At 44.7% G+C, this 20,614-nt stretch overlaps 1 protein-coding gene across 1 annotated transcript in view; it reads right to left on the minus strand.

Annotated features, from left to right (window-relative positions):
• DCBLD2 (discoidin, CUB and LCCL domain containing 2) overlaps window positions 1-20,614 on the minus strand; it is a 102,338-nt gene that overhangs the window by 26,310 nt on the left and 55,414 nt on the right. Inside the window, exons 3-6 of the mRNA XM_088481058.1 lie at window positions 16,939-17,079; window positions 13,449-13,500; window positions 3,667-3,739; window positions 422-555 (exon numbers count right to left, since the gene is read on the minus strand). Coding sequence (XP_088337184.1) covers window positions 422-555; window positions 3,667-3,739; window positions 13,449-13,500; window positions 16,939-17,079 — 400 coding nt within the window. The remainder of the gene's footprint in view (window positions 1-421; window positions 556-3,666; window positions 3,740-13,448; window positions 13,501-16,938; window positions 17,080-20,614) is intronic.

Consider the following 20,614-nt stretch of genomic DNA (forward strand, 5'->3'; position numbering starts at 1 on the left):
CATCTTGGTAACAGGAGGGGTCCTACATAGCCGCTCCAAGGCTTTCAATTAAGAGCCAATGGACAGTGGGCATCCCATGGGAGGGACCCTAAAGTACCATTCATAGGAAGAGGGGATTATGTACCAAGTGTGTACCTCCTGTAACTAATGTGGCAGGTGCACTATAATAATTAGAAAACCAGCAAGCAGGTTGAGTCATCAGTTGGCGATAAGCAGATTAATAATAAAGAGAATTACTATTTATTTTAGTGCAATAAATATTAAATACCTACAGGTCAGGAGTATCCGTATGCCCATCCACTATTTATATTAGACTTTGCTTAACAATGCCTAACATGCAAAAGACTGAGACATTGACATGACAGAGTTTGATAACAACCCTCACAGGGTGCAACCAAGAACACCAGGGCCCAATACTTACACTTTAGACGTGACGTTGTTTGCCAGAGCAGTTTCGTAATATGGAATGCCGTTACTGATCACCACACTTACAGGTCCGCCCAGTGCATTAGACACTACTCCCGCATGTACCCCAGCCATACACAGCAACGAAGACTGAAAAAGACAAACACTGTGCTATTACCATCTCACACAATGCATCAGAACCAGGTAAAACCATTCCATACCACATTACCGCATACATTGCATTGTCTGCCCCATAATTCCTTTATCAAATCATTACAACTTCCTAATCCCTATTCTCCTTCCTTACTCATGGACTGTATTCACAGAATACAACCTAAACCCTGACATTTGCTAACATTTGTAAAGGTTTCCTGCTCCCATATTGTATTAGGCAACATTTTCATACAATGTAGTCAGCACTTAATTAGATCTGCACAACATCTATAAAACAGCCGCCAATGGTTCATAATCACTGGGCAGACTTACCTCACTCTACATTTTTAAGCAAAGTACTGAAAACTAACAAGGTAAAGATTTAAAGAATTAAATGTTCCTTTAAGAAGCATATTTATGTAAATAGCCACTGGGATTCAGCAGCCGGATCACAGTATAAAACACTATTTAAGTATGAAAGGATAAATTATGCATTTCACATGCAAAACAGTCATGACCTTTATGAACTTTTAAACTCTGATATTTTCATCTTAAAGAACAGTGTGTAATTCCATCAGTTTAATCACTGTACAGTGGTTGTGTGTTTAGGAATCCTCGCTCTACAGCTTTTCCAGACACGCAGGTCTGATGTGGATTAATCATCAGGAACTATAAAAAGCTTACAACCCTTGACATCTCCCAAATCAGATACACATTGGTTTAATTAAGTTTTCAGTTACAGTTTTAATGCGTTCTTTATTTACAATAAATGCCCAATAATCATCCTACGCAGATTTTAAGTTCCATGGAATAGGGATGGACAAAATGGGATGTAGTCACCATCCCAGCGCACACGATGGCAGCGGACAGAATCCTGGTGCCGGAATACCGACAGAAGTGATCCCGACGGTGAGTATTTGGGTCAGTTATATGGAAAGCAGAAGAATACTAGCGCACCAAGAATTTATTCAGGGGTTATGGGATGTAAGCGAGCAGCCGTATGGGATAACTGACTGAATCCCTAAATCGTAACAAAAAAGGAAGAGAATATACTGCGCTCAGCTTGCATATGACAATAACTATGTATATTGTGTTGGTGGAATAATTGAACTAATATTGTACCCACCTATATAGGGTGACATGCAATAAGTATGCAAAATTGTGTAATAAACCAATGTAAATGCTGTAATGTAAAAAGTCAATTTATTCAAAAAGGGCTGAACCATAAAAAGCAGAAAAACTGCACACGCACACAAATATATCGCCTACCAAAGTATCACGTATGGAATCAATGATAGCTCAGAAAATTGCATGGGATATATTTCAGCAAGAAGGGTCTTGTGAATATAGAATGACAAACTAAAGAATTGTTGAATAGAAGTTAAATAGAGTATTGCACTATGAGTGCACAGTCCCAAATGAGTCTGAGTGCTGTGTATCAGCCTTATGATTCTTAAAGCGGCGTCCCGCTATAGGAGATGAAGATAGTCTATTTATAGCATAAATTGTGGTGCCCGGGATGGTCTTCACGGGGATAGGAGTACGGTGGATTGCCGGGGAGATGTGGCCTCCTGGTGAAGCGTGGTCCGCTCACAGTGTGAGTATCAGAGGCTACCTGAATGACCAGGCCGCCTCCAACCTCTGCCACCGGGGATGACGCTGTGTGTCAACGGGAGACAGCCCGGCACCACCGTTCGCTAGAGTAGCGCGCCGTGTGTCTCCCCCTGTACCGGGGACTTACCTGTCTCACCCTGGGAGGCACCGCTCCTTCCCCTGCCGGCTCTGTTCTTCCATACGGCTAAGTTGATTTTAGTCCTACAAGCGATGCAGTCACATGACCGATACCTGTCATGTGACTGATGATGAATCAGTCCGGATACTCTTGGTAAGCAAAAGTGCGTGCTGGAATGTCAGCCACGATAGACACAGCAGGTGAATGATGTGTGGGATGAACTCCAACGCGTTTCTGCCTGGATGGCCTTTATCAAGGAGTAATTGGTGTTGTTCCTGCTTGAGTTTAATAGTAGAGAGCCCTCTTTCTGATTGGTCATATCCACAAATGGGAGGGTCTTAAGGTCCTTGTATGTAATTAGGTTGCCATGGAATCATTATATGATCCCCTTGAACAGAGTCCCATGTTATGCATGTAGTTTATCAGATATGATGAATTAAGTAGAATAAATATAATTCTATTCTATTCTATCTGAGGTGATTTACAATGAACAAACATACAGCAACCCTATGTGACATATACAATGCCCTAATAAACTATAAAGCTGGACAGAAATCCCACAAAACAAATATAAAAAATATATATATCTCATATTGACATATGCCGATATTTACATAGATGTACCTCACATCATAATATCTGTGTAGCTAAACTGTGATATTGGTAGTTCACTACTGATATAGGTGGGTACAATATTAGTTAAATTATTCCACCAACACAATATACATAGTTATTGTCATATGCAAGCTGAGCGCAGTATTTGGGTCAGGGCTAGGCTGCGGGATGGGAGAGTTAGGGCTAGGCTGCGGGAGGGGGGTTAGCTTGGGGAGTTGGGTTAGGCTGCAGGAGGGGAGGGTTAGGTTTTGGCTGCAGGAAAGGTGGATTAGGGGAAGGGTTACAATACTTACCTGCATGCGTCAGGATTCCTACAGTAGGGATAACGCTACCGGTATTCTGACCGCCGTTATTATCAGCGCCAGGATCACGTGCCCATCCCGACAAGAAAATTTAGTCATCAAGAGCCAGTCAGCAAAAACTAGGAACCAATGGCTAGTGAAGACGGGCATCCATTGATATCCACATAAATAATACACAAAGTTATTAGCCAGCGGTCTCATTCTCCGAGGCAGTAGCTGTTTAGCAGATCTGGTCCGATGTACCAGGAACAGCATTATTAGTTCAACAACATTAATTTCATGGTCTGAAACTAAAGACTTCTAATGTAACAAGGCAGAGTTGCATCCTCAGACGTTGATAGTGGAAAGTCAGCGCACAATCACTTGTGCAAGTATCTGTGCTAATGATGGATTATGAATCCGCATGAGATTTCCCATCCCAATAAATTGTGGACAGTCAGGAACAAAACTGATACGTACGTCTCTATAGCCAAGAGGAATAGTTCCTGAGATCTCCCCGAAAGGTGTCAGACATCCAGCTGGGCAGTATTTTCTGCAAGAAAATTAAAAAATCAACACACAATTGACAATCACACTTTTATGTGAAACTGTTAATTTTTAGTAAAGTCTTACAGTTGTCTATGCAATCTACATTTGTTTGTTGAGTTGTTATACAACCTAATCTGTGCGATATATATCATTAAAATAATTTTTCTTTTTCAAAAGTCAGCTGTAACACAAATTTTCTTCCAACAGAACAATATTCTCATCATCCAGGGTTATGGATTGAAAGATCTACTGTAAAAAGGTAGACAATGTCTAGATAAACACCAAATGTTCGACAGGCAATAGGTCGACAGGGACAAAAGGTCGACATGAAAATGGTTGATCTGTTTTTTTGGGTTTTCTAACCCTAATCTTCACCCTCCCCTTGGTGCCTAACAGTCAGGGTGGGTGCCTGACCCTAACCGTCAGTTCTATTGCCCAACCCTAACCTTCCGGTAAGTGCCTAACCCTAAAAAAATATGATATATGGTAAGAACTTACCCTTGTTATCTCTATTTCTACGAAGTCCATAGGGTTCCACAGGATACCTTGGGGTATAGGTGATGACGTCAGCCACGGACACCAGAGTGTTAAATTTTCAGCCTCCCAGGATGCACCAGGGTCCCTCTCCTATACCCCACCCCCAAGCCAAGGCAATTCAGTTTCGTAACAAGCCATAGGCCGGAGGAGAACAAAGAGAGAAGAAAGTCTGGAACACACAAGAATCACATTCTCACCAGAAGGAGACGGAGAAACCGGTGACCAGATCAAAGCCCATCTGCAGTAGAGGAGCAACAGGGCGGAAGTCCTGTGGAACCCTATGGACTTTCTAGAAATAGAGATAACAAGGGTAAGTTCTTACCATATCTCATTTTCTACTTCAGGGTCCATAGGGTATTCACAGGATACTTTGGGGATGTCCCAAAGCAGTATCCTTTAAGGGTGGAGACGCTCCTGTGCTGTAAGGAGAATCCGCCGCCCGAAGGAAGCATCCTGAGAGGCGAAGGTATCAAAAGCATAAATACCTTACAAAAATATGGACAGATGACCACGTGGCTGCCAATCACCGCTGAAGCGCCACGTCGAGCTGCCCACGAAGGACCCACAGACCTAGTGGAAGAGCTTTAATAGAGGATGGAACAGGAAGACCTGTGAATCCATCCTGCCAAAAGTTAGCATAGTGGCAGGCCAACTCTTTTTATGGAAACCAGAAAGGACAAAACAGAGTCTGATTTCCTAAATGGACTGGTACGGTCAACTTAAATTCGTAGAGCCCACATCCAAGGAGGCCACACCAGCAGACAGGACTGGGGAAGTAAAGGCCGGTACTATAATTTCCTCATTGATGAGGTAAAAAACCAGGACAAGTGCGAAGCACTGCCCTGTTTCTAGGAAAGATGAGAAAAAGGGAGGTCTACATGACAGAGCCCCCCATTCTGCGATCCTACTGGCCAAATCAATGGCCACAAAGAATACAGTCCTAGCCGTAAGTCATTTGAAATCCACTGAGCCCAGTGGATCAAATGGCGGTCCTCAGAGAGCCCTATGGACCACAGCCAAATCCCAAGGAGCCACCTGTGGAACAAAGGGATGCTGAATAGAATGTACACCTTGCACAAAGGTGCGGACCTCAGGAAGAGTAGCAATCCTACGATGAAACCATACTAACAGGGCAGAAACCTGCACCCTCAGGTAAGCAAGGTGAAGACCGTTACCTAAGCCCACCTGTAGGAAAGCCAACATATCCGGAATATCCGAGGAGCATAGCCTCTAGGGCGACACAACTGAAAGAAAGTATGCCATACCTGATGGAAAATTCTTGCAGATAAAAGCTTCCGAGCTCTTATGGTGCATACACACGATCAGATTTTTTCTTCAGATATGGACGATAACGATTTAAAAATCGTTCAGTCGTTCATATCTGATGGAAAATCGTTCATATCTGACATGCCTGAACGATGGACGATCAACGATGCGCGTTCCCGTTTGTCAGATAACGATATCTGACATCTGATGGGTTTGCAGTCAGACTTGGACGATTCCATTCATTTTAATGCAGTCAAAAATCGTTCAATCGTTCAAATCGTTCAAAACTTTGGACAAATCGTCCAAATCGTTTAATCGTTCATCTGACAAATCTGATAAGTCTGACAAATCTGACCGTGTGTACGCTCCATTAGCATGGACAGAGCCCCTGTTAACTATAGAGCTGGAAAACCCCTAGACCTTAAGAGGGCAGTCTCCACCGCCACACAGTCAAGGACAGACAACCCAGGTCTGGGTATCAGTCAGGATCCAGAGACAACAGGTCCGGGCGTAGAGGCAACAGCTTCGGAGTGTTAACTGAGAGGCTCCGAAGATCTGAGTAATAGTGCCGTTTGGCCCACGCTGGAGTCATCAGCAGGAGCGTGCCTTCTTCCTGCTATTACAGGAGGAAGAAGGGATAATGGAGGGACGAGGTACACAACTTGGAAGGTCCACTGGACCTACATACATCTACCAGAAGAGTCTCATCTCTGAAAGGCTCCACTTGTTCACCAGAAGATTGAACACCTCCGGATGAAGCGGACATTTCCCTGAATGCACGTCTTGATGGCTAAGAAAGCCTGCTTTCCATGTGAGGATTCCTGAATGAACACTGCCGATGATGGCAGGGATATAGCCTTCCACCCAAGCCCGAATTCGGGACACCACTGTTCGTGTCGCCTGACTTCGGGAACCTCCTAGGTGGTTTACATAAGCCATCATGATGGCGTTGTCAGACTGTACCTGCACGGTATTTCCGTGGAGGACCTGTCCTGCATGCTGGAGAACCTTGAATACTGCCCAGAGTTCTCAGATGTTTATGGGAAGCACATAATCTGCTGGTGTCCACCTGCCCTGGAACAAGTGTGGACCCGTCACTGCTTCTGGCGTCCTTCGTCAGAAGGACCCTGTCCGCAATCCCAAACGGGGTTCCCCTTGTTTAGGTGAGCTTTCCGCAGCCACCAGGCCAGAGAGAGACAAACCTCCGGGGAAAGCACTATTGACTTTATCCTATGGGGCAACCCATCCCATCCGGAGAGGATCAATTTTTTTTTTCTAGAGGTTCAGAGTGAAACTGGGTACTCCCCACCATGTCGAACAGTGACACCCTGGAACCCAGGAATCACTCTAAATAGACTCTGAATAGACACTCGGCGACTCTGCAGGCAACTGCGTACCTTTGCCTGTAATGCAGAGATCTTTTCCTCAATCACAAAGATCCTCAGATGTTAGGATATGGAGCATCCTCTGTGAGGAATCAGAGAGGACCATCTCCAGTTTATTAGTCAGCCATAACGTAGAAACACAGATATTGTCCATTGCAGATGGCACTGAAGTATCTCTGGAGACCCTGGTAACAACAGTTGGTCACCCGGATAGGGTAACAAGCGGACCCCCTGCATCCGCAGATGGGCTTCCATAACTGCCATGACCCTGGTAAACCGTGAGGTGTGGAGGCCAGACTAAGGGGCAATGCCAGAAACTGGAAATGCTTATCGACCACTGCAAACCTGAGGAAAACACTGGTGTGCTAAGAAAATAGGGATATTCAGGTAGTCACCCTGAATATATCCAACGACACCACAAAATTCCCAGACTCCATTGAATGATGGAATGCAGGGTCCCCCTCCTGAACCCTTATGAATTTGTTGAAGGATTCGATGTTGAGGATGTCCTGGTAAGACCCATTGGGTTTCTGTACCAGAAAGAGGATGGAGTAATACCCCGTTCCCCTTTGGGGCAACGGAATAGGTACTATAACTCCCGCCTGGAGCATAGAGTGTAACACCCTCAAAAATTACAGGGCCTTGTCTTGAATTGACAGAAGACCTGTAACGAAAAACCGGCTGGGAGGCCTTTACTGGGAGGAGAGGACATACCTTCAAGAAAATACTTCTCTTACCCCAGTGTCCGTGGTGGTCAGACACCAGCACTGGGCGAACTGGAGAAGCCGGCCTCCAACTCTGGGGTCCCCCGAGAGGAGGCCCGTCTCGTGAGGCTGAAGGCTTATAGTCCAACTTGGGAGTAGGACGTCTTGTACTCCAAGCCTGTTCTAATGGCTGAGCAGATTTCCTGGCTACTGACTGTCTTGGAAAGCTGTATTTTAGACTTACCCTGGCCTCACAGGGCCGAAAAGACGAAGCCCCAGACCCCGATGGGACTGTAGCCGATGGCAGACACGCAGACGTAGCTACTGCCTGCGGGGCCACAATTGTGTCCAGATGAGGGCCAAACAGAACCTGTCCCGTAAAAGGCAAAGCATTCCAAATGGAATCTGCACCCGCTTTCCAAGAGCGCAACCACAGGGAGCGGCGAGCCGCTACTGCTGCTGAGGAGATTCTGGAAAGGAGCAGGCTATATGTAAGACTCTCATTATGAACGTGGCTAAGTCTCTAGAGAATTTGCCACTATTCACCTGCTCTGCTGGAGAGTCACTGTGCAGAGATCCAGTTACCTACCCAGTGCTCCATGGCTCTGGCCCCCCAGCACACGGCCATAGCCGGCCTGGACGCCCCTCCAGCAAGGGAATAATTGGATTTTAGATATATTTGCACCTTGCAATCTGTAACCTCCTTCAAGGAGGACCTGGAGAGCATGGGCAATGTAGCATTCCTCACTAGGCGTGTAACATGAGAATCTACCCATAAAGGTAACTCCCATTCGGAAAAGTAATTATCCGCAAGGGATATGCAAAAGGTCAACCGTTTTTGAGGCTGCAACCGCTCACCCGGATTTTCCACGCCTCCTCTAAATGATCCAGCTGACCAGATAGTGGCAACACCCTTATCCTTAAAGAAGGCATATTTGGATTTAGCCACGGGGGATATATAATAACCAAAGCCGCACGGACTGCCCGTATAAGGTCAGGTATATAAACTTTAGACCCAGACTACACCTCCTCTGAACTAAGGGGCTCGTGTCTGAAAAAGTCAATAATGTCACCGTCATCAGACATCATGATCCTTAGCCGTCTGAGACCCGAAAGGCCGTTTAGAAGGCCGAAATGGTGACTCCCCCTGTAAAACGTCCATCAGGTGCTATACCACTTGGACAATAAATTCACTCACACAGGCTCCTGCGAGACCTGGGGGGGGTGAAAAACAGGATACACTGGGGTACCATCAACTGCCCAGGGACCCCTGCATATGATGAGACCACCACTCGCTGCGATAACCCCTATGTGGAAACACAGGGAGCCTTGCCCACAAGGGCTGTAAGCATCTTAGCCAACCGAGGGCGGTCCCTTTTTGTGCAGGCACAGTGACAGAAATGGAGTATGATATATAATACAACTTGCCCTCCATAAACCCTCAGCGTCTACATATCCCTCCGCTAACTGCACATTATATCAGTACATTATAGCTGGAAGAGGATATCCTCGTTCACTTTCCGACATGAGGAGTGTGAGCGGAGCGTATGTGACTTCCCACACAGAAAAACCACGTTTACGGTGAGGTAATAAACACCCTGCAACACTGCACCGCTAGGGCTGTAGCAGAAGAAGAACAGGGATAAGAAAATGGCTGACAGGCAGAAATGAAAGTACAGGCAAACAGCGCTAGCATTTAAGTCACATACAATGCAAAGATAACATCCTGCATTACAAGCACTGCGATCAACTACACAGAGCAGAGCCTGGTGGGAAACAGTGCTGCATACACTGACCTTAATTGAAGGAGAGGTATGCGGGGGACCCGGACCGCAATGGCACCTGTATCAGCTTCCAGCAGCGTTTGCCATCCCCAGTACATGCAGAGAGAAAATGGCCACCGAGAAGCAGAGAGGAGGCTGGCCCGGGGGAGGAGCGCTGACACAGCCCGCTCAGACCGCTGTGGAATGGCACTGTGCAGCGGGGGGAGACGCCGGCTGTGAGACAGGGAAGGCGTTCTCCCCTGGCCTGCTATTAACCCCTGGGACGCCGCGCTGTACAGAAACATGCCGCGGTCCGCTGTCCCTGGTGGTCTAGTGGAAGGCGCAGGATCAGTACCAGGCCCCACGCGCAGCCGGTCCCCAGGCAGCCACCTGCCTGGGGACCAAAAAGGACTGTGTTACCGGCGGGTGCCCACCGCGGGACCCCGCCACTTACCTTTTCCCCCGTACATCCGGCCACAGTCCAGGTAGCCGGGGTCACCGCTAGCTGTGACCCCAGCTACCTACCAGCATCCCCGGATCGGTACCGGCAGGATGTAGGAGCGACAGCATGGACGTCAGTACTGACTGTCCATGCTGTAAGGCTCATCTTGTGCAGCCACAGCTGCACTCTGAAGAAATCTTCTGGGGCTATTACAGCCCCCTCTGTGAATGTGATCCGACCTCTGGCCGGACACCCACGAAACTGAATTGCCTTGGCTTGGGGGTGGGGTATAGGAGAGGGACCCTGGTGCATCCTGGGGGGCTGAAAATTTAACTCTGTGGTGTCCGTGCCTGACGTCATCACCTATACCCCAAGGTATCTTGTGGATACCCTATGGACCCTGAAGTAGAAAACAAAAAAAATCATGTGTCGACCATTTTCATGTCAACATTTGACCCTGTCAACCTTCTGACATGTCGACATTTTGCCTGTCTAACATCTGGTGTCTATCAAGACATTGTCTACCTTTTTACAGTAGATCTTTAGACTGGATACACAGTGTGATATGATAGTGTTCAATGAGCAATTAGAAAGGTTTCCGGAGTTTCCAGCTGGGACCTAGAACAGATAAATTAGCACTTTATACTGCTTTTTGTTTCTAAATAGGACACTTCTGTGCCCAGTGCCCTTGATATTATTGACTCATTTGGTAAATACTCGGGTTTGTTGATTAATTGGGATAAATCCTGTATACTCCCTCATGCTGGCCATACACGCTACAATTATCGGGGCGACCTGCCTGATATCGGCGGATCGCCCCGATAATTGTAGCGTGTGGGGGGGCGACCGAGGGTTAAATATTGCTCGGTCGGGCATGCTGGATTGTCCAGCATGCCCGTCCGATGCGATATTTCCCGTTAAATTGTTGGCCGCATCGGGCAGTGTATGCCCAGCCGCGGTCGACAGACAGACATTTCCTGTGTTCCTTCCTACGGAAGGAACAGGGAAATGTCTCCTCCCCCGGGGGCGGAGCACGGATGTCGGGCTGACACAATGTGAGAGAAATCTCAGTGTATGCCGGCTACATCTGCGGCTGGCAGGCTGCCAGATAAAATGTCTGTCGGTCTGACAGACATTTTATCTGGCCGTGTATGCCCAGCATTAGAGGTGCATGTCCTAAAACTCCACTTATACCTCTCCCGTTGAGACGGGTGGAGTCGTTGAAGTATTTAGGTGTGTGGATAACTAATGACCCTTGCAGCGTGTCATGAAATATTAAACCACCGATAGAATATTTAAGGTTCCGGGTAGCAATATGGGGGAAACAGACCATTAACACTTACTGATAGAATATTTTAGGTCCCGGGTAGCGGGTGCAGATGCTTTACCTATCCTTCTGTCGCTGCAGGGACCCCCCAGGACACACCTTACTGCAAATGCTACTGAGTGGCAGGGTAAGGGGAGTGGGGGCTTCAATAGTTAGGCAAGAAGTTCTGATTTGGAGAATGGTTTCCCAGATTTTTCAGGGACAGGGATGGGATCCTGAGACCCCCTTATTCCGAATCCGTCGGCATGGGGAGCTTTCATCACTTCAGGTTAGAGAAGTCTGCGGAAAATGGTGGGTGGTATCTCTGGGGCAGTTGTACACTTCCGGGGTATTTAAGTAATTCCAACAAGTGCAACAAGAGTTTGATATTCAAAAACATTTATATAGATACCTCCAGCTCAGTCATTCCCTGAATGCTCAATTTGCGGACGCCCCCCAGAGCTCCAAGAATCCCCTGCTAAGCAATGGCTGCAATCTGTTGGCGCTAGGCACTTGATATCTGTAGTGCACTCAGCCATGTCGCGAGCGCATCATAATACGGATCTACCGCCTATTAAGCAAAAGTGGGAAGTAGACCTGGGAATATTGTCTGATTATATATGGAAAGCAGCTTTGGGTAATCCACGTGTGTCTACAACAACAATTAGCTATCAACAAATCCAATTGTTTCTGATTCATAGGATATATAGAACGCCTGAATACATATGAATTACCGCCAGACTTCAAATCCCGACAGCGGCAGGCCGACACGGCTGAAAATCCCGATGCAGGTAAGTATGAACTAATTAACCTAACCCTCCTTAGAGGGGGGATTAGGGTTAGGCACCCCTAAGTTCGCCGGGGGGTGCCTAACCCTAAGTCCTCCCCGGGGGTGCCTAACCTCCCTCCCCTAGCCTAACCCTGACCTCCTGGGGGGATGCCTAACCCTAAGTCCCCCCCGGAAGCCCTAAGCCTAACGCCCCCCCCCCCCCTCGCAGCTGTCCGCAGCAGCGCCCAGGATCACTTAGATCGGGATGCCAGGCGCCAGTCTCCCGGCGTCGGTAAATGACAGGAGTCTAGAATTAGACGCCTGTCATTTAATCCTCGCCAGGATAAAGCAGTCGGCTTACGTCTGCCGACTTCCAGATTGCATACCAGAACGCCAGACCGGTGTTCAAAATTGCCAGTAGAACAGATTCAAAGTGTTTTAAGTGTAAGTGTAGGGAATTTTTGGCATCTATTGTGGGCTTGCCCAGTTATTAGTTCCTTTTGGGAGGAAGTAATTCGTATACAGACATCCATGGGTGTTATTCACGATGTGCTCACCCCCACAGTATATTGACTGTAATTGAGGAGAATAAACTAAACAAAGATTCCAAACAGTATGTTCTTAATCTGTGCATGCTTGCAAAGGTCTTCATAGCCAGAGCACAGATGGCTCCTGAGGGTCCAACAATAGGAGCATGGTTATCAATAGTAAACGAGACTGTGGCTCACGAAGAAATTTGTTACCTAGCCAGAAAGGCTGAGAAAAAATTTCATCTTATTTGGGGTAGATGGTTGGACTCGTCATATGTGCGGGACAGAGGCAGGACGAGAACCTCTGGGATACAGGTAGTCAGTGGGGATGGGGTTACGTGAAACTGTTGACACATTTGTGAACCCGATAAATCCTGGTTAACCAGTATGTCAAGATACAAATGGTAATATCTGTGTAATTAGGGCCAAATATACACCCGCGAGCCTGTGATTATATAGCTGATCCGTTAAGAGTTGCCAGAGAGAGTCTGATCTATACATATATTCTGACTGATGTTATCTCTTATTTATATGTGCGTTGTACAGTTACCTATGATATTTTAATATAATTTTCTACGATGCGATATGTAAATTGTACCTAAACATGTTTGCTCAAACTGTGTGTTGCAAATTAGTTATATTTTGGTTGTTTATTAAACCCATCTAATAAGGAGACCACACATGTATATGTTAATTTGTAATGTATTTTTATTGTTTATTTTATTGTAAAATAAATAAAAATTATTGGATTTTAAAAAAAAAGAAACCTTTCCTCAGGAAACCTAAGACCGTGTTATAGATTTATTCCCTTAATTCATCCGTAACATTATGATCTACTATTCTAACGATCACAAGACTCGCACTATAAAATATTACAGCTGGTGCACTTAATAAGAGCAGAGAGCAACAATCTCACTTATATACCAGGAAGAGGGCACAAATACATACTGTAATTGGACTGGAAACAGTGATTTCTCATTAAGGACAGCCTGAAAGTGTGTAGACATTTACCTGTACTCAGGTTCAGAAAATCGGCTTGCTCTCTCCAGACATGTAATGAGATCTGAACACATAAAAATATATACAAGTTAAATGCTTCAAACAGCAACTAAAAATTGCGCATACATTTTTCAGGTGCTTTAAGCATCGGCACATCGAAGGTGGAATGGCATTCACGAACCTTAAAACGGATGTAGTCATTAGGTTGACATTTATAATGTCGAAAGTTATGATGTCAACAGTGTTACAATGTTGAAAGGCAATGTGTTGAAATCCTCAAAATGTCGACATTGTCAGAAACTCGACATCACGGTTAGGCTGCAGGTTGGATGATTAGCGTTAGACTCTGGTGGTGGTGGGGAGGTTCTACCAGGGACACTATGTCGACATTATAACAGCAACAACATTCTCATGTCGACATCCTTTTACCACTCCCTAACATGTTGACATCAGAATGCCGACATGATCACATGTACACTGATGAAATGTCGACATTGTAGAATTAGTGACTTACCTACTCCTGATGGATGCAGTGCAGCTTCCGGCGGCCATGTGACTGTCACTTCCGGATCAGATATGTGATCCTCCAGCGTCCCATTAAAAGTACTTTCCCCTAACCCTCCCCACTAGTGCCTAACCCTAACCTCCCCTCAATGTAGCCTAATCCATATGTTGACATTCTGACTGTCGACATTTCACATGTGGGCATTCTCAAAAATGTAGATACATTGAGTGTTGCCATATCGACATAACTGACCATGTCGATGTAGTCATTACGCCAACTTCCATTACGTCAACAAAATGCCTATATCAACATTCTCGACATATCATACCACACCCCCTGAATACCTAGACTATAAATGTCAAAACAAAATAATCTCAACCATTTTTTCCTAAGGCACATACCGTATATACTCGAGTATAAGCCGAGTTTTTCAGCACAAAAAATGTGCTGAAAAAGTACCCCCTCGGCTTATACTCGAGTCAAGTGTATCGCTGACCGGACGGAGTTCGGTCAGCGCTACACACTGCCAAACACACAGCCGCCGGAGCCGGCAGCTGCGTGTTTGGTGTAATCAGCAGCCGCTGAGAGTCTGTCAGACTCTCAGCGGCTGCTGCTGCTCCCACTGCGGGAGCCATCTTCCGGCTCCAGCAGTGGGTGATGAGAGAGTGTATGGAAGGAATTGGGTAGAGGATCTATGTGGGGACCGGGGCTTAGTGAAGATTAGTATGCAATCCGAAAGGTACAGGGGTCAGTACAGAAACTACATCAATTTCCCCCACCCGGATCTTTGGTGCACTTTATTTTTTTTAAAAAGCGTAATCCCCAGGGTATTATGCAATGGGAGGAAACAGCTCTGAGCGTCTTCGTACAGATATAGAGACAGAACCTCCCCCCCACCATACACACACACCCCACCCAAAAAAACAGCAAAGTTTACCATGGGAAGAGCTGGACAGAGAGGAGGAATGGACAAACAAAATAGCATTTGGGATGGGAGATGAAAGCGAGCACATCGGCTGATAGGATACTCGCTCATTTAGCTCATGGCCAAGTGTGGATCTCCAGCTGTTGTGGAACTACATGTCCAAGCAAGCCCCGTCAGCCTCTGTAGTTCCATGACAGCTGAAGGGCCACATATTTCCCACCTATGCCCTAAATGCTAAACATTCATTACGCACATTCTTTATAGTTTCAGATCATAAAAAGTTAAAAGACAAAGCAAACAAACAATATCATAAGACAGTTGTTATTTATTCTGTCACATTATTTAAATCTAGGCTGTGATATTAAAAGGGCTGCTAGACAAACCAGTTGCCTTAAATAAAGAGCCCCTGGTAACAACCAGAATGGTGTGTGCACAATGATTGGGGGATTTTATTCTATGCACATCAGACTTCCTGTTCACCTACTAAAGGGCACTGCAGGAAGCGTTAGATGCCACATTGCTTATAACCGATTTATACAGAGCTATGCAAATGTAAAAGAAAATCTCAGAATCAACTAAGCGTATTCCATGGGAATGAGAGAGATGCGCTCTATTTAGCATCCTAATGTGGGCCTCTTGCTGAAAGTAAATATTTTAAGGATTTGCTGTACCACCTCGCTAAAATGTTAGGAGAGTCTAAAGTGGGGACAAAGCATTCGTTATTCTGCCATAGCATTCGTGTATAGCCTTTGTGTATTTTTCCAAAGCGCGTTCTGTACATCGTTGGTGTATTCTGTGCTAGCTTTCATGTATAGCCTTAGTGTATTCTACCATATCAGTGTATAGCGATTGTGCATTTTGCCATATCGTTAGTGTATCCTGCAATATTGTTGTGTATAGCCTTTGTGTATTCTGACATATTGTGTATAGCGTATTCTGCCATAGCATTAGTGTATAGCATTCGTGGATTTTAACATAGCGTTCATGCATTCTTCCATAGCAATCGTGTATTCTGCCATATCGTTAGTATATGTTTGTGTATTCTGCCATAGCATTAGTGTGCAGCCTTATATTTATTGGTTCCATGGAAATATAATATATTGTGTAACTTCTCAGCTGAAGTGCAGATGGTGCAACATAATGACGCAACTGTAAAAACATGGAGTAATGAGACAGAGGAAATGTTCCCTAAGTTGCTGGAAAGAACGTATTAAATCCCGAGTTGAAGATACCTCATATGGATGCGATGCCCTGTGTGGGCTTCCAATGATCCCCAACAATCAGTCAGATTTGCTATTCAATATCACATGAAAAAAAAAAAAGCAGCCAATGAAATCTGACCCCAAGGATTGGACTCCCAGGTAATTCAGAGTATTGGCACAAAAGCAGAATGACTGTATACATGCAATTCTCCCTTCTACATCTCTGTATATCTTAATTATCCATGAGCAGAGCTTTTTTTAATCTCTATTTATTTTACCATGCACATAAGGTCTATACCCCTGTAATGATGGTGAAAAACACACCAGAAACATAGATATAGTGAAATAGCGCTGAAAATTGCGTGAAGCACAGCGTTACACAAAGGTGCGACATTCAGGAGATAAAAATCAAACGGAACATTATTCAGCACTGTGCTTGTGCACTTGCATTTTGCATGAATCTAGCTAGATGACGGAGGTATAGTGTGTGTTAGGACCGGGATCACTTAACACCAAACTGGACCATGAAAATGTGAAAAATTTCCCATGCGAAAAAGAAAAAAAAGCAACTATATTCCAGACCGGTTACACTAATTTCTTTCATCTTTATTTGCAGTGCAAAACAGATTGCAGCGATGTACGTAGCACTCTGGGAACATCTGTATTTACATTTGCATAGATTTTACATTGGATCAGTTTAAGGTTTCCTGGCCATTCATTTGAATTACTATCCATCTCCGTGACAGTGAGATGAAAAATGCTTGTAGCGATTCTAGGGAGAAAGTCGCTCAGAATAAGGACACCACAGCCAAACAGACAGCACAATTCCCCCAGCTACCCCTCTCTGCCAACATATACCCCTCCCCATACCGGTTTTATTTGTGGTGGAATATGAAGCCAGAAAGCCTCGTCCAGAGATGTGGATTCCACTCATGAACTGCACGGTTACCTCGTGGCTCTTAGACTCAATAATTACTTCTGGTTTTAGTGCCAAGCCGCAATACTTAGGCCCTGGGTGGAGATGGGAGAAAAACAACAAAAGAAGAAAGGGATTTAGTACATGGAAACCAGGGAGTTCCAGCATTTCTAAAGCAGTTCTTATGATACAGCAAGCACACAGGTTTCATCGCTATATTCTGATTACTTCAGCATTTTACACTTCACCACGGCCAAATAGCTACAGCAGTTTCTGCTCTAAAACACATCACTGTCCTGATATTAAGTGTACACAAAAGCTAAGGCTATTAAATTCTATAAGCAAACCCAATATTCGCTTAAAGGACGCCATTACTGATGGTAATGTATCTTGCAGTTCCTTTACGTGGGAAGATTATATAGCAGAATATAATTCTCATGTATAACTAACTATACATAATACCGCACACAATGTATATAAACAAATTTATCAGTGATAATAAAAAGTATATGGCGATCATGCCTAATCTATAGCCTGGATATGAATGAATGTATGTACTGTATGCATGGATATTTATATAGCAGGTTGAGTCTCCCATATCCAAAATGCTTGGAATATTTGCATACTATAATGAGATCTCTTAGGGATGGGACCAAAGTCTAAACACAGAATGAATTTATGTTTCATATACACCTTATACACACACAGCCTGCAAGTCATTTTATACAATATTCTTAATCATTTTGTGCATCAAAGTATGTGTACATACAGGATATTCATTTACACCCTACACACACACACACACACAGCAAGAAAGGGAATTTTATACAATATTTGTAATCATTTTATGCATTAAACAAAGTGTGTACATTGAACCCAGGGCCGGATTAAGGCTTGTGGGGGTCCCAGGGCAACTTAGCTTTGGGGGACCCCTTCAAGCCACACAGAGCCGACCCCCCTCCCCCTCCAAAAACCCCACACAAAGACACCACTCACACAAATAGTATACACACACACACACTAACACATATATATACACATTAACACATACATCCGCTGGACACCTGTTCTCGGCAGGGTCACATCGACCGTGTGTGTGGGCCCAGGGACGACCGCCCCCGTCACCTCCCCCCTTAATCCGGCCCTGCTTGAACCAACGGAAAGCAAAGGTGCCACTATTCTCAGTCGTGCTCAAAAATTCTGTATTTGGGAATATTCCATATTTCGGAATATTTGGATATGGGAGACAAAACCTGTATATATAGTCCATAGTACATACATACTGTATCTGTACACTTCCTTGATGTTCAAGCAGCTACTTTTCTTATCTTGGCTGTTGATCATGCAGATGACAAAGAATGTTTATGGAGAGGTGGGGTTAGGGTTGACAAGAGTAACTAATAATTTACTATTGTAATGACAGTATGAGGCAGTTATACATGATACGTACCTGGATTTAAGTGTTCAACTCGGTCTCACACACACATTATTAATCTAAAATCTAACAAACCCTCTATTTCAGTTAGGTTGACAACAACAGTTATTTCAAACAACAAAATGGATTTGTGGAAACTACAATTAAATAAAAGCCGATCCATTCACTCTGAATGCTAGAATATAAACCATGTTTTGATGATAGAGGCTTGTATTCAATTTGAAGCGAAAAATCAGAGGTCGCCATCAGCGAAGTTTTTCCAGGGGATAAAGTATCGAGCGCGTACCCGCTTAGCCCCGTATTCAATCAGGAATCAGCGAAAACAGGACCCGGCGGAAAGGTAAGTAACGAATAGTCCTGTCACTTTGGGGAAATCTGCCTGTCACCCCCCAAAACATGGTCTGACATAGGGGATCACTATTGGTACCCCCGATTTGGCCCGCTGAAGGTAGTTGGGGTTTTTAAACAGCCGCAGCAGGTGCATTAATGAGTCTTTGATGAAGTGGTGAAGAATAGCATTTAGCTTTATTTGTTTGAAAAAATAACTAGTCCCATAAAAGTTGGGGTACATGGGTGCAAGCATACTTTTAAGTCCCTAAAGTGATTTTTTAAAATTCTTCGGAAATCCACCTGCCGCAACCACCAACATTCTAGAAAACATCTGCTGCATACTTGGGGACCCCCCTTGAGCCAATTTCGCTAGTTTTTAAGTTTGTCCTCCAACTTTTTTTTTTTTTTCGCCCCCAAAATGAAACCACTTTTTGCGGTGTCCTATGCTTATTTTTTACATTTTTTTTACACAGATTACTTTAAAAGGGGACATTCCAAAGGCTGCAGGGTACTTTTTTTTTTTTAATTCTACACCCCAAAACCCAAATTCTGCACTTTATTTCGCCACCTATGCAGTGGTGAAAACTTATCCCCATTTTTTTTACAAAGACTTTTCACACCTGCAAAAAGTCTTTGAAATTGAATATCAGGATAAGTGAAAATGGCGAAAATGACATCGGACTTTCTGCATAATTTTATGTATTGTGCCTATGTACTAATAGCACAATGCAGGGGATTTCACAGAAATCTCAGACAAAGTGCTAATCAGCACTTCAGCTCGCAGTCCCCATTATGGTCAATGGGGACTTCAATCTGACCCCTATGTACTAAACTCCAAAAAGCGATTCTTTTCAGAGTTTAGTCCCGGTAGTTTACACCATCTTCAGATGGTGTAAACTACTGTAAGCCTATGGGGGCTCCAGGAGAGAGATCTTTCGATCTCCCCCCTGCAGCCCCTGGACAGTCTCAGAAGCTGACGCAGTGCGCATGCTTCCCCCGGGGAAGTCTTTCACTTCTATGAAAGACTTCTCCAAAATGCCAGGGATATAATTGGCGGGGGCATCGGTTACCGCAACCGCTGTCCCTGAGGAGTTCCCCTTGGTACATAGCTGGGATATTTTCATTAAAAATAAAAAAATATTCCCAGCGAGATGGATACATAATAATCGTGGCTGTGCCACGATTATTAATACATAGACCCCTTAGTCTCTAAAGCACATTAGAGAACATTACATATCTGATACGGGATGGATATGAAATACCGGCGGCTCAAAAGCCACCGGTTCATATGCCGACACCGGAACTCCGCACAGTCAAGATCCCGACAGGGGTGGTAAGTATGCTATCCCTAAACCCGCAGCATTTTAGCAGAAATATGGAAAAGTCTTATTTAATGGTGGGCCTTTCTACTGTGATCCACTCTTGGACTGGTCATGTGTAGTTTATACGTTGCGCTGGGCACCTCTTTAGATTTTGCTATCACGCACACCAGTACACTACCAGTTTTACAGTCAGAAATGAAGCCCACTGATGGAGAAAATTAAATGGGCTCCCAATAGACTGATCCTCCCAATAGACGGGTGATCCTCGTCCATTTTAGTCTGCAAAACGTAAGGCTGCCCCGTGAGAAAACAGATCAGCTCAGCAAAACATACATTTTTGCTCGCAACTCTAAGTTATCTACCTCAAATGGTTGTAAAATAGCATAGCTGTAGTTTGTAGAGTACATAAATCACTGAGATATAAGAAAAATAAGAGACATTTTACCCTAGTTACACCCAGCGAGGCATCTACAGACACTTGCGCTTAATTGAATCTTTAAATGATTACTTTAAAACTATTGTGGGATCCATATAGTCAGTTGT

Source organism: Taudactylus pleione, unplaced genomic scaffold, assembly GCF_031769625.1.
Source record: "Taudactylus pleione unplaced genomic scaffold, aTauple2 ptg000262l, whole genome shotgun sequence".
Classification (NCBI taxonomy): Eukaryota; Metazoa; Chordata; class Amphibia; order Anura; family Myobatrachidae; genus Taudactylus; species Taudactylus pleione.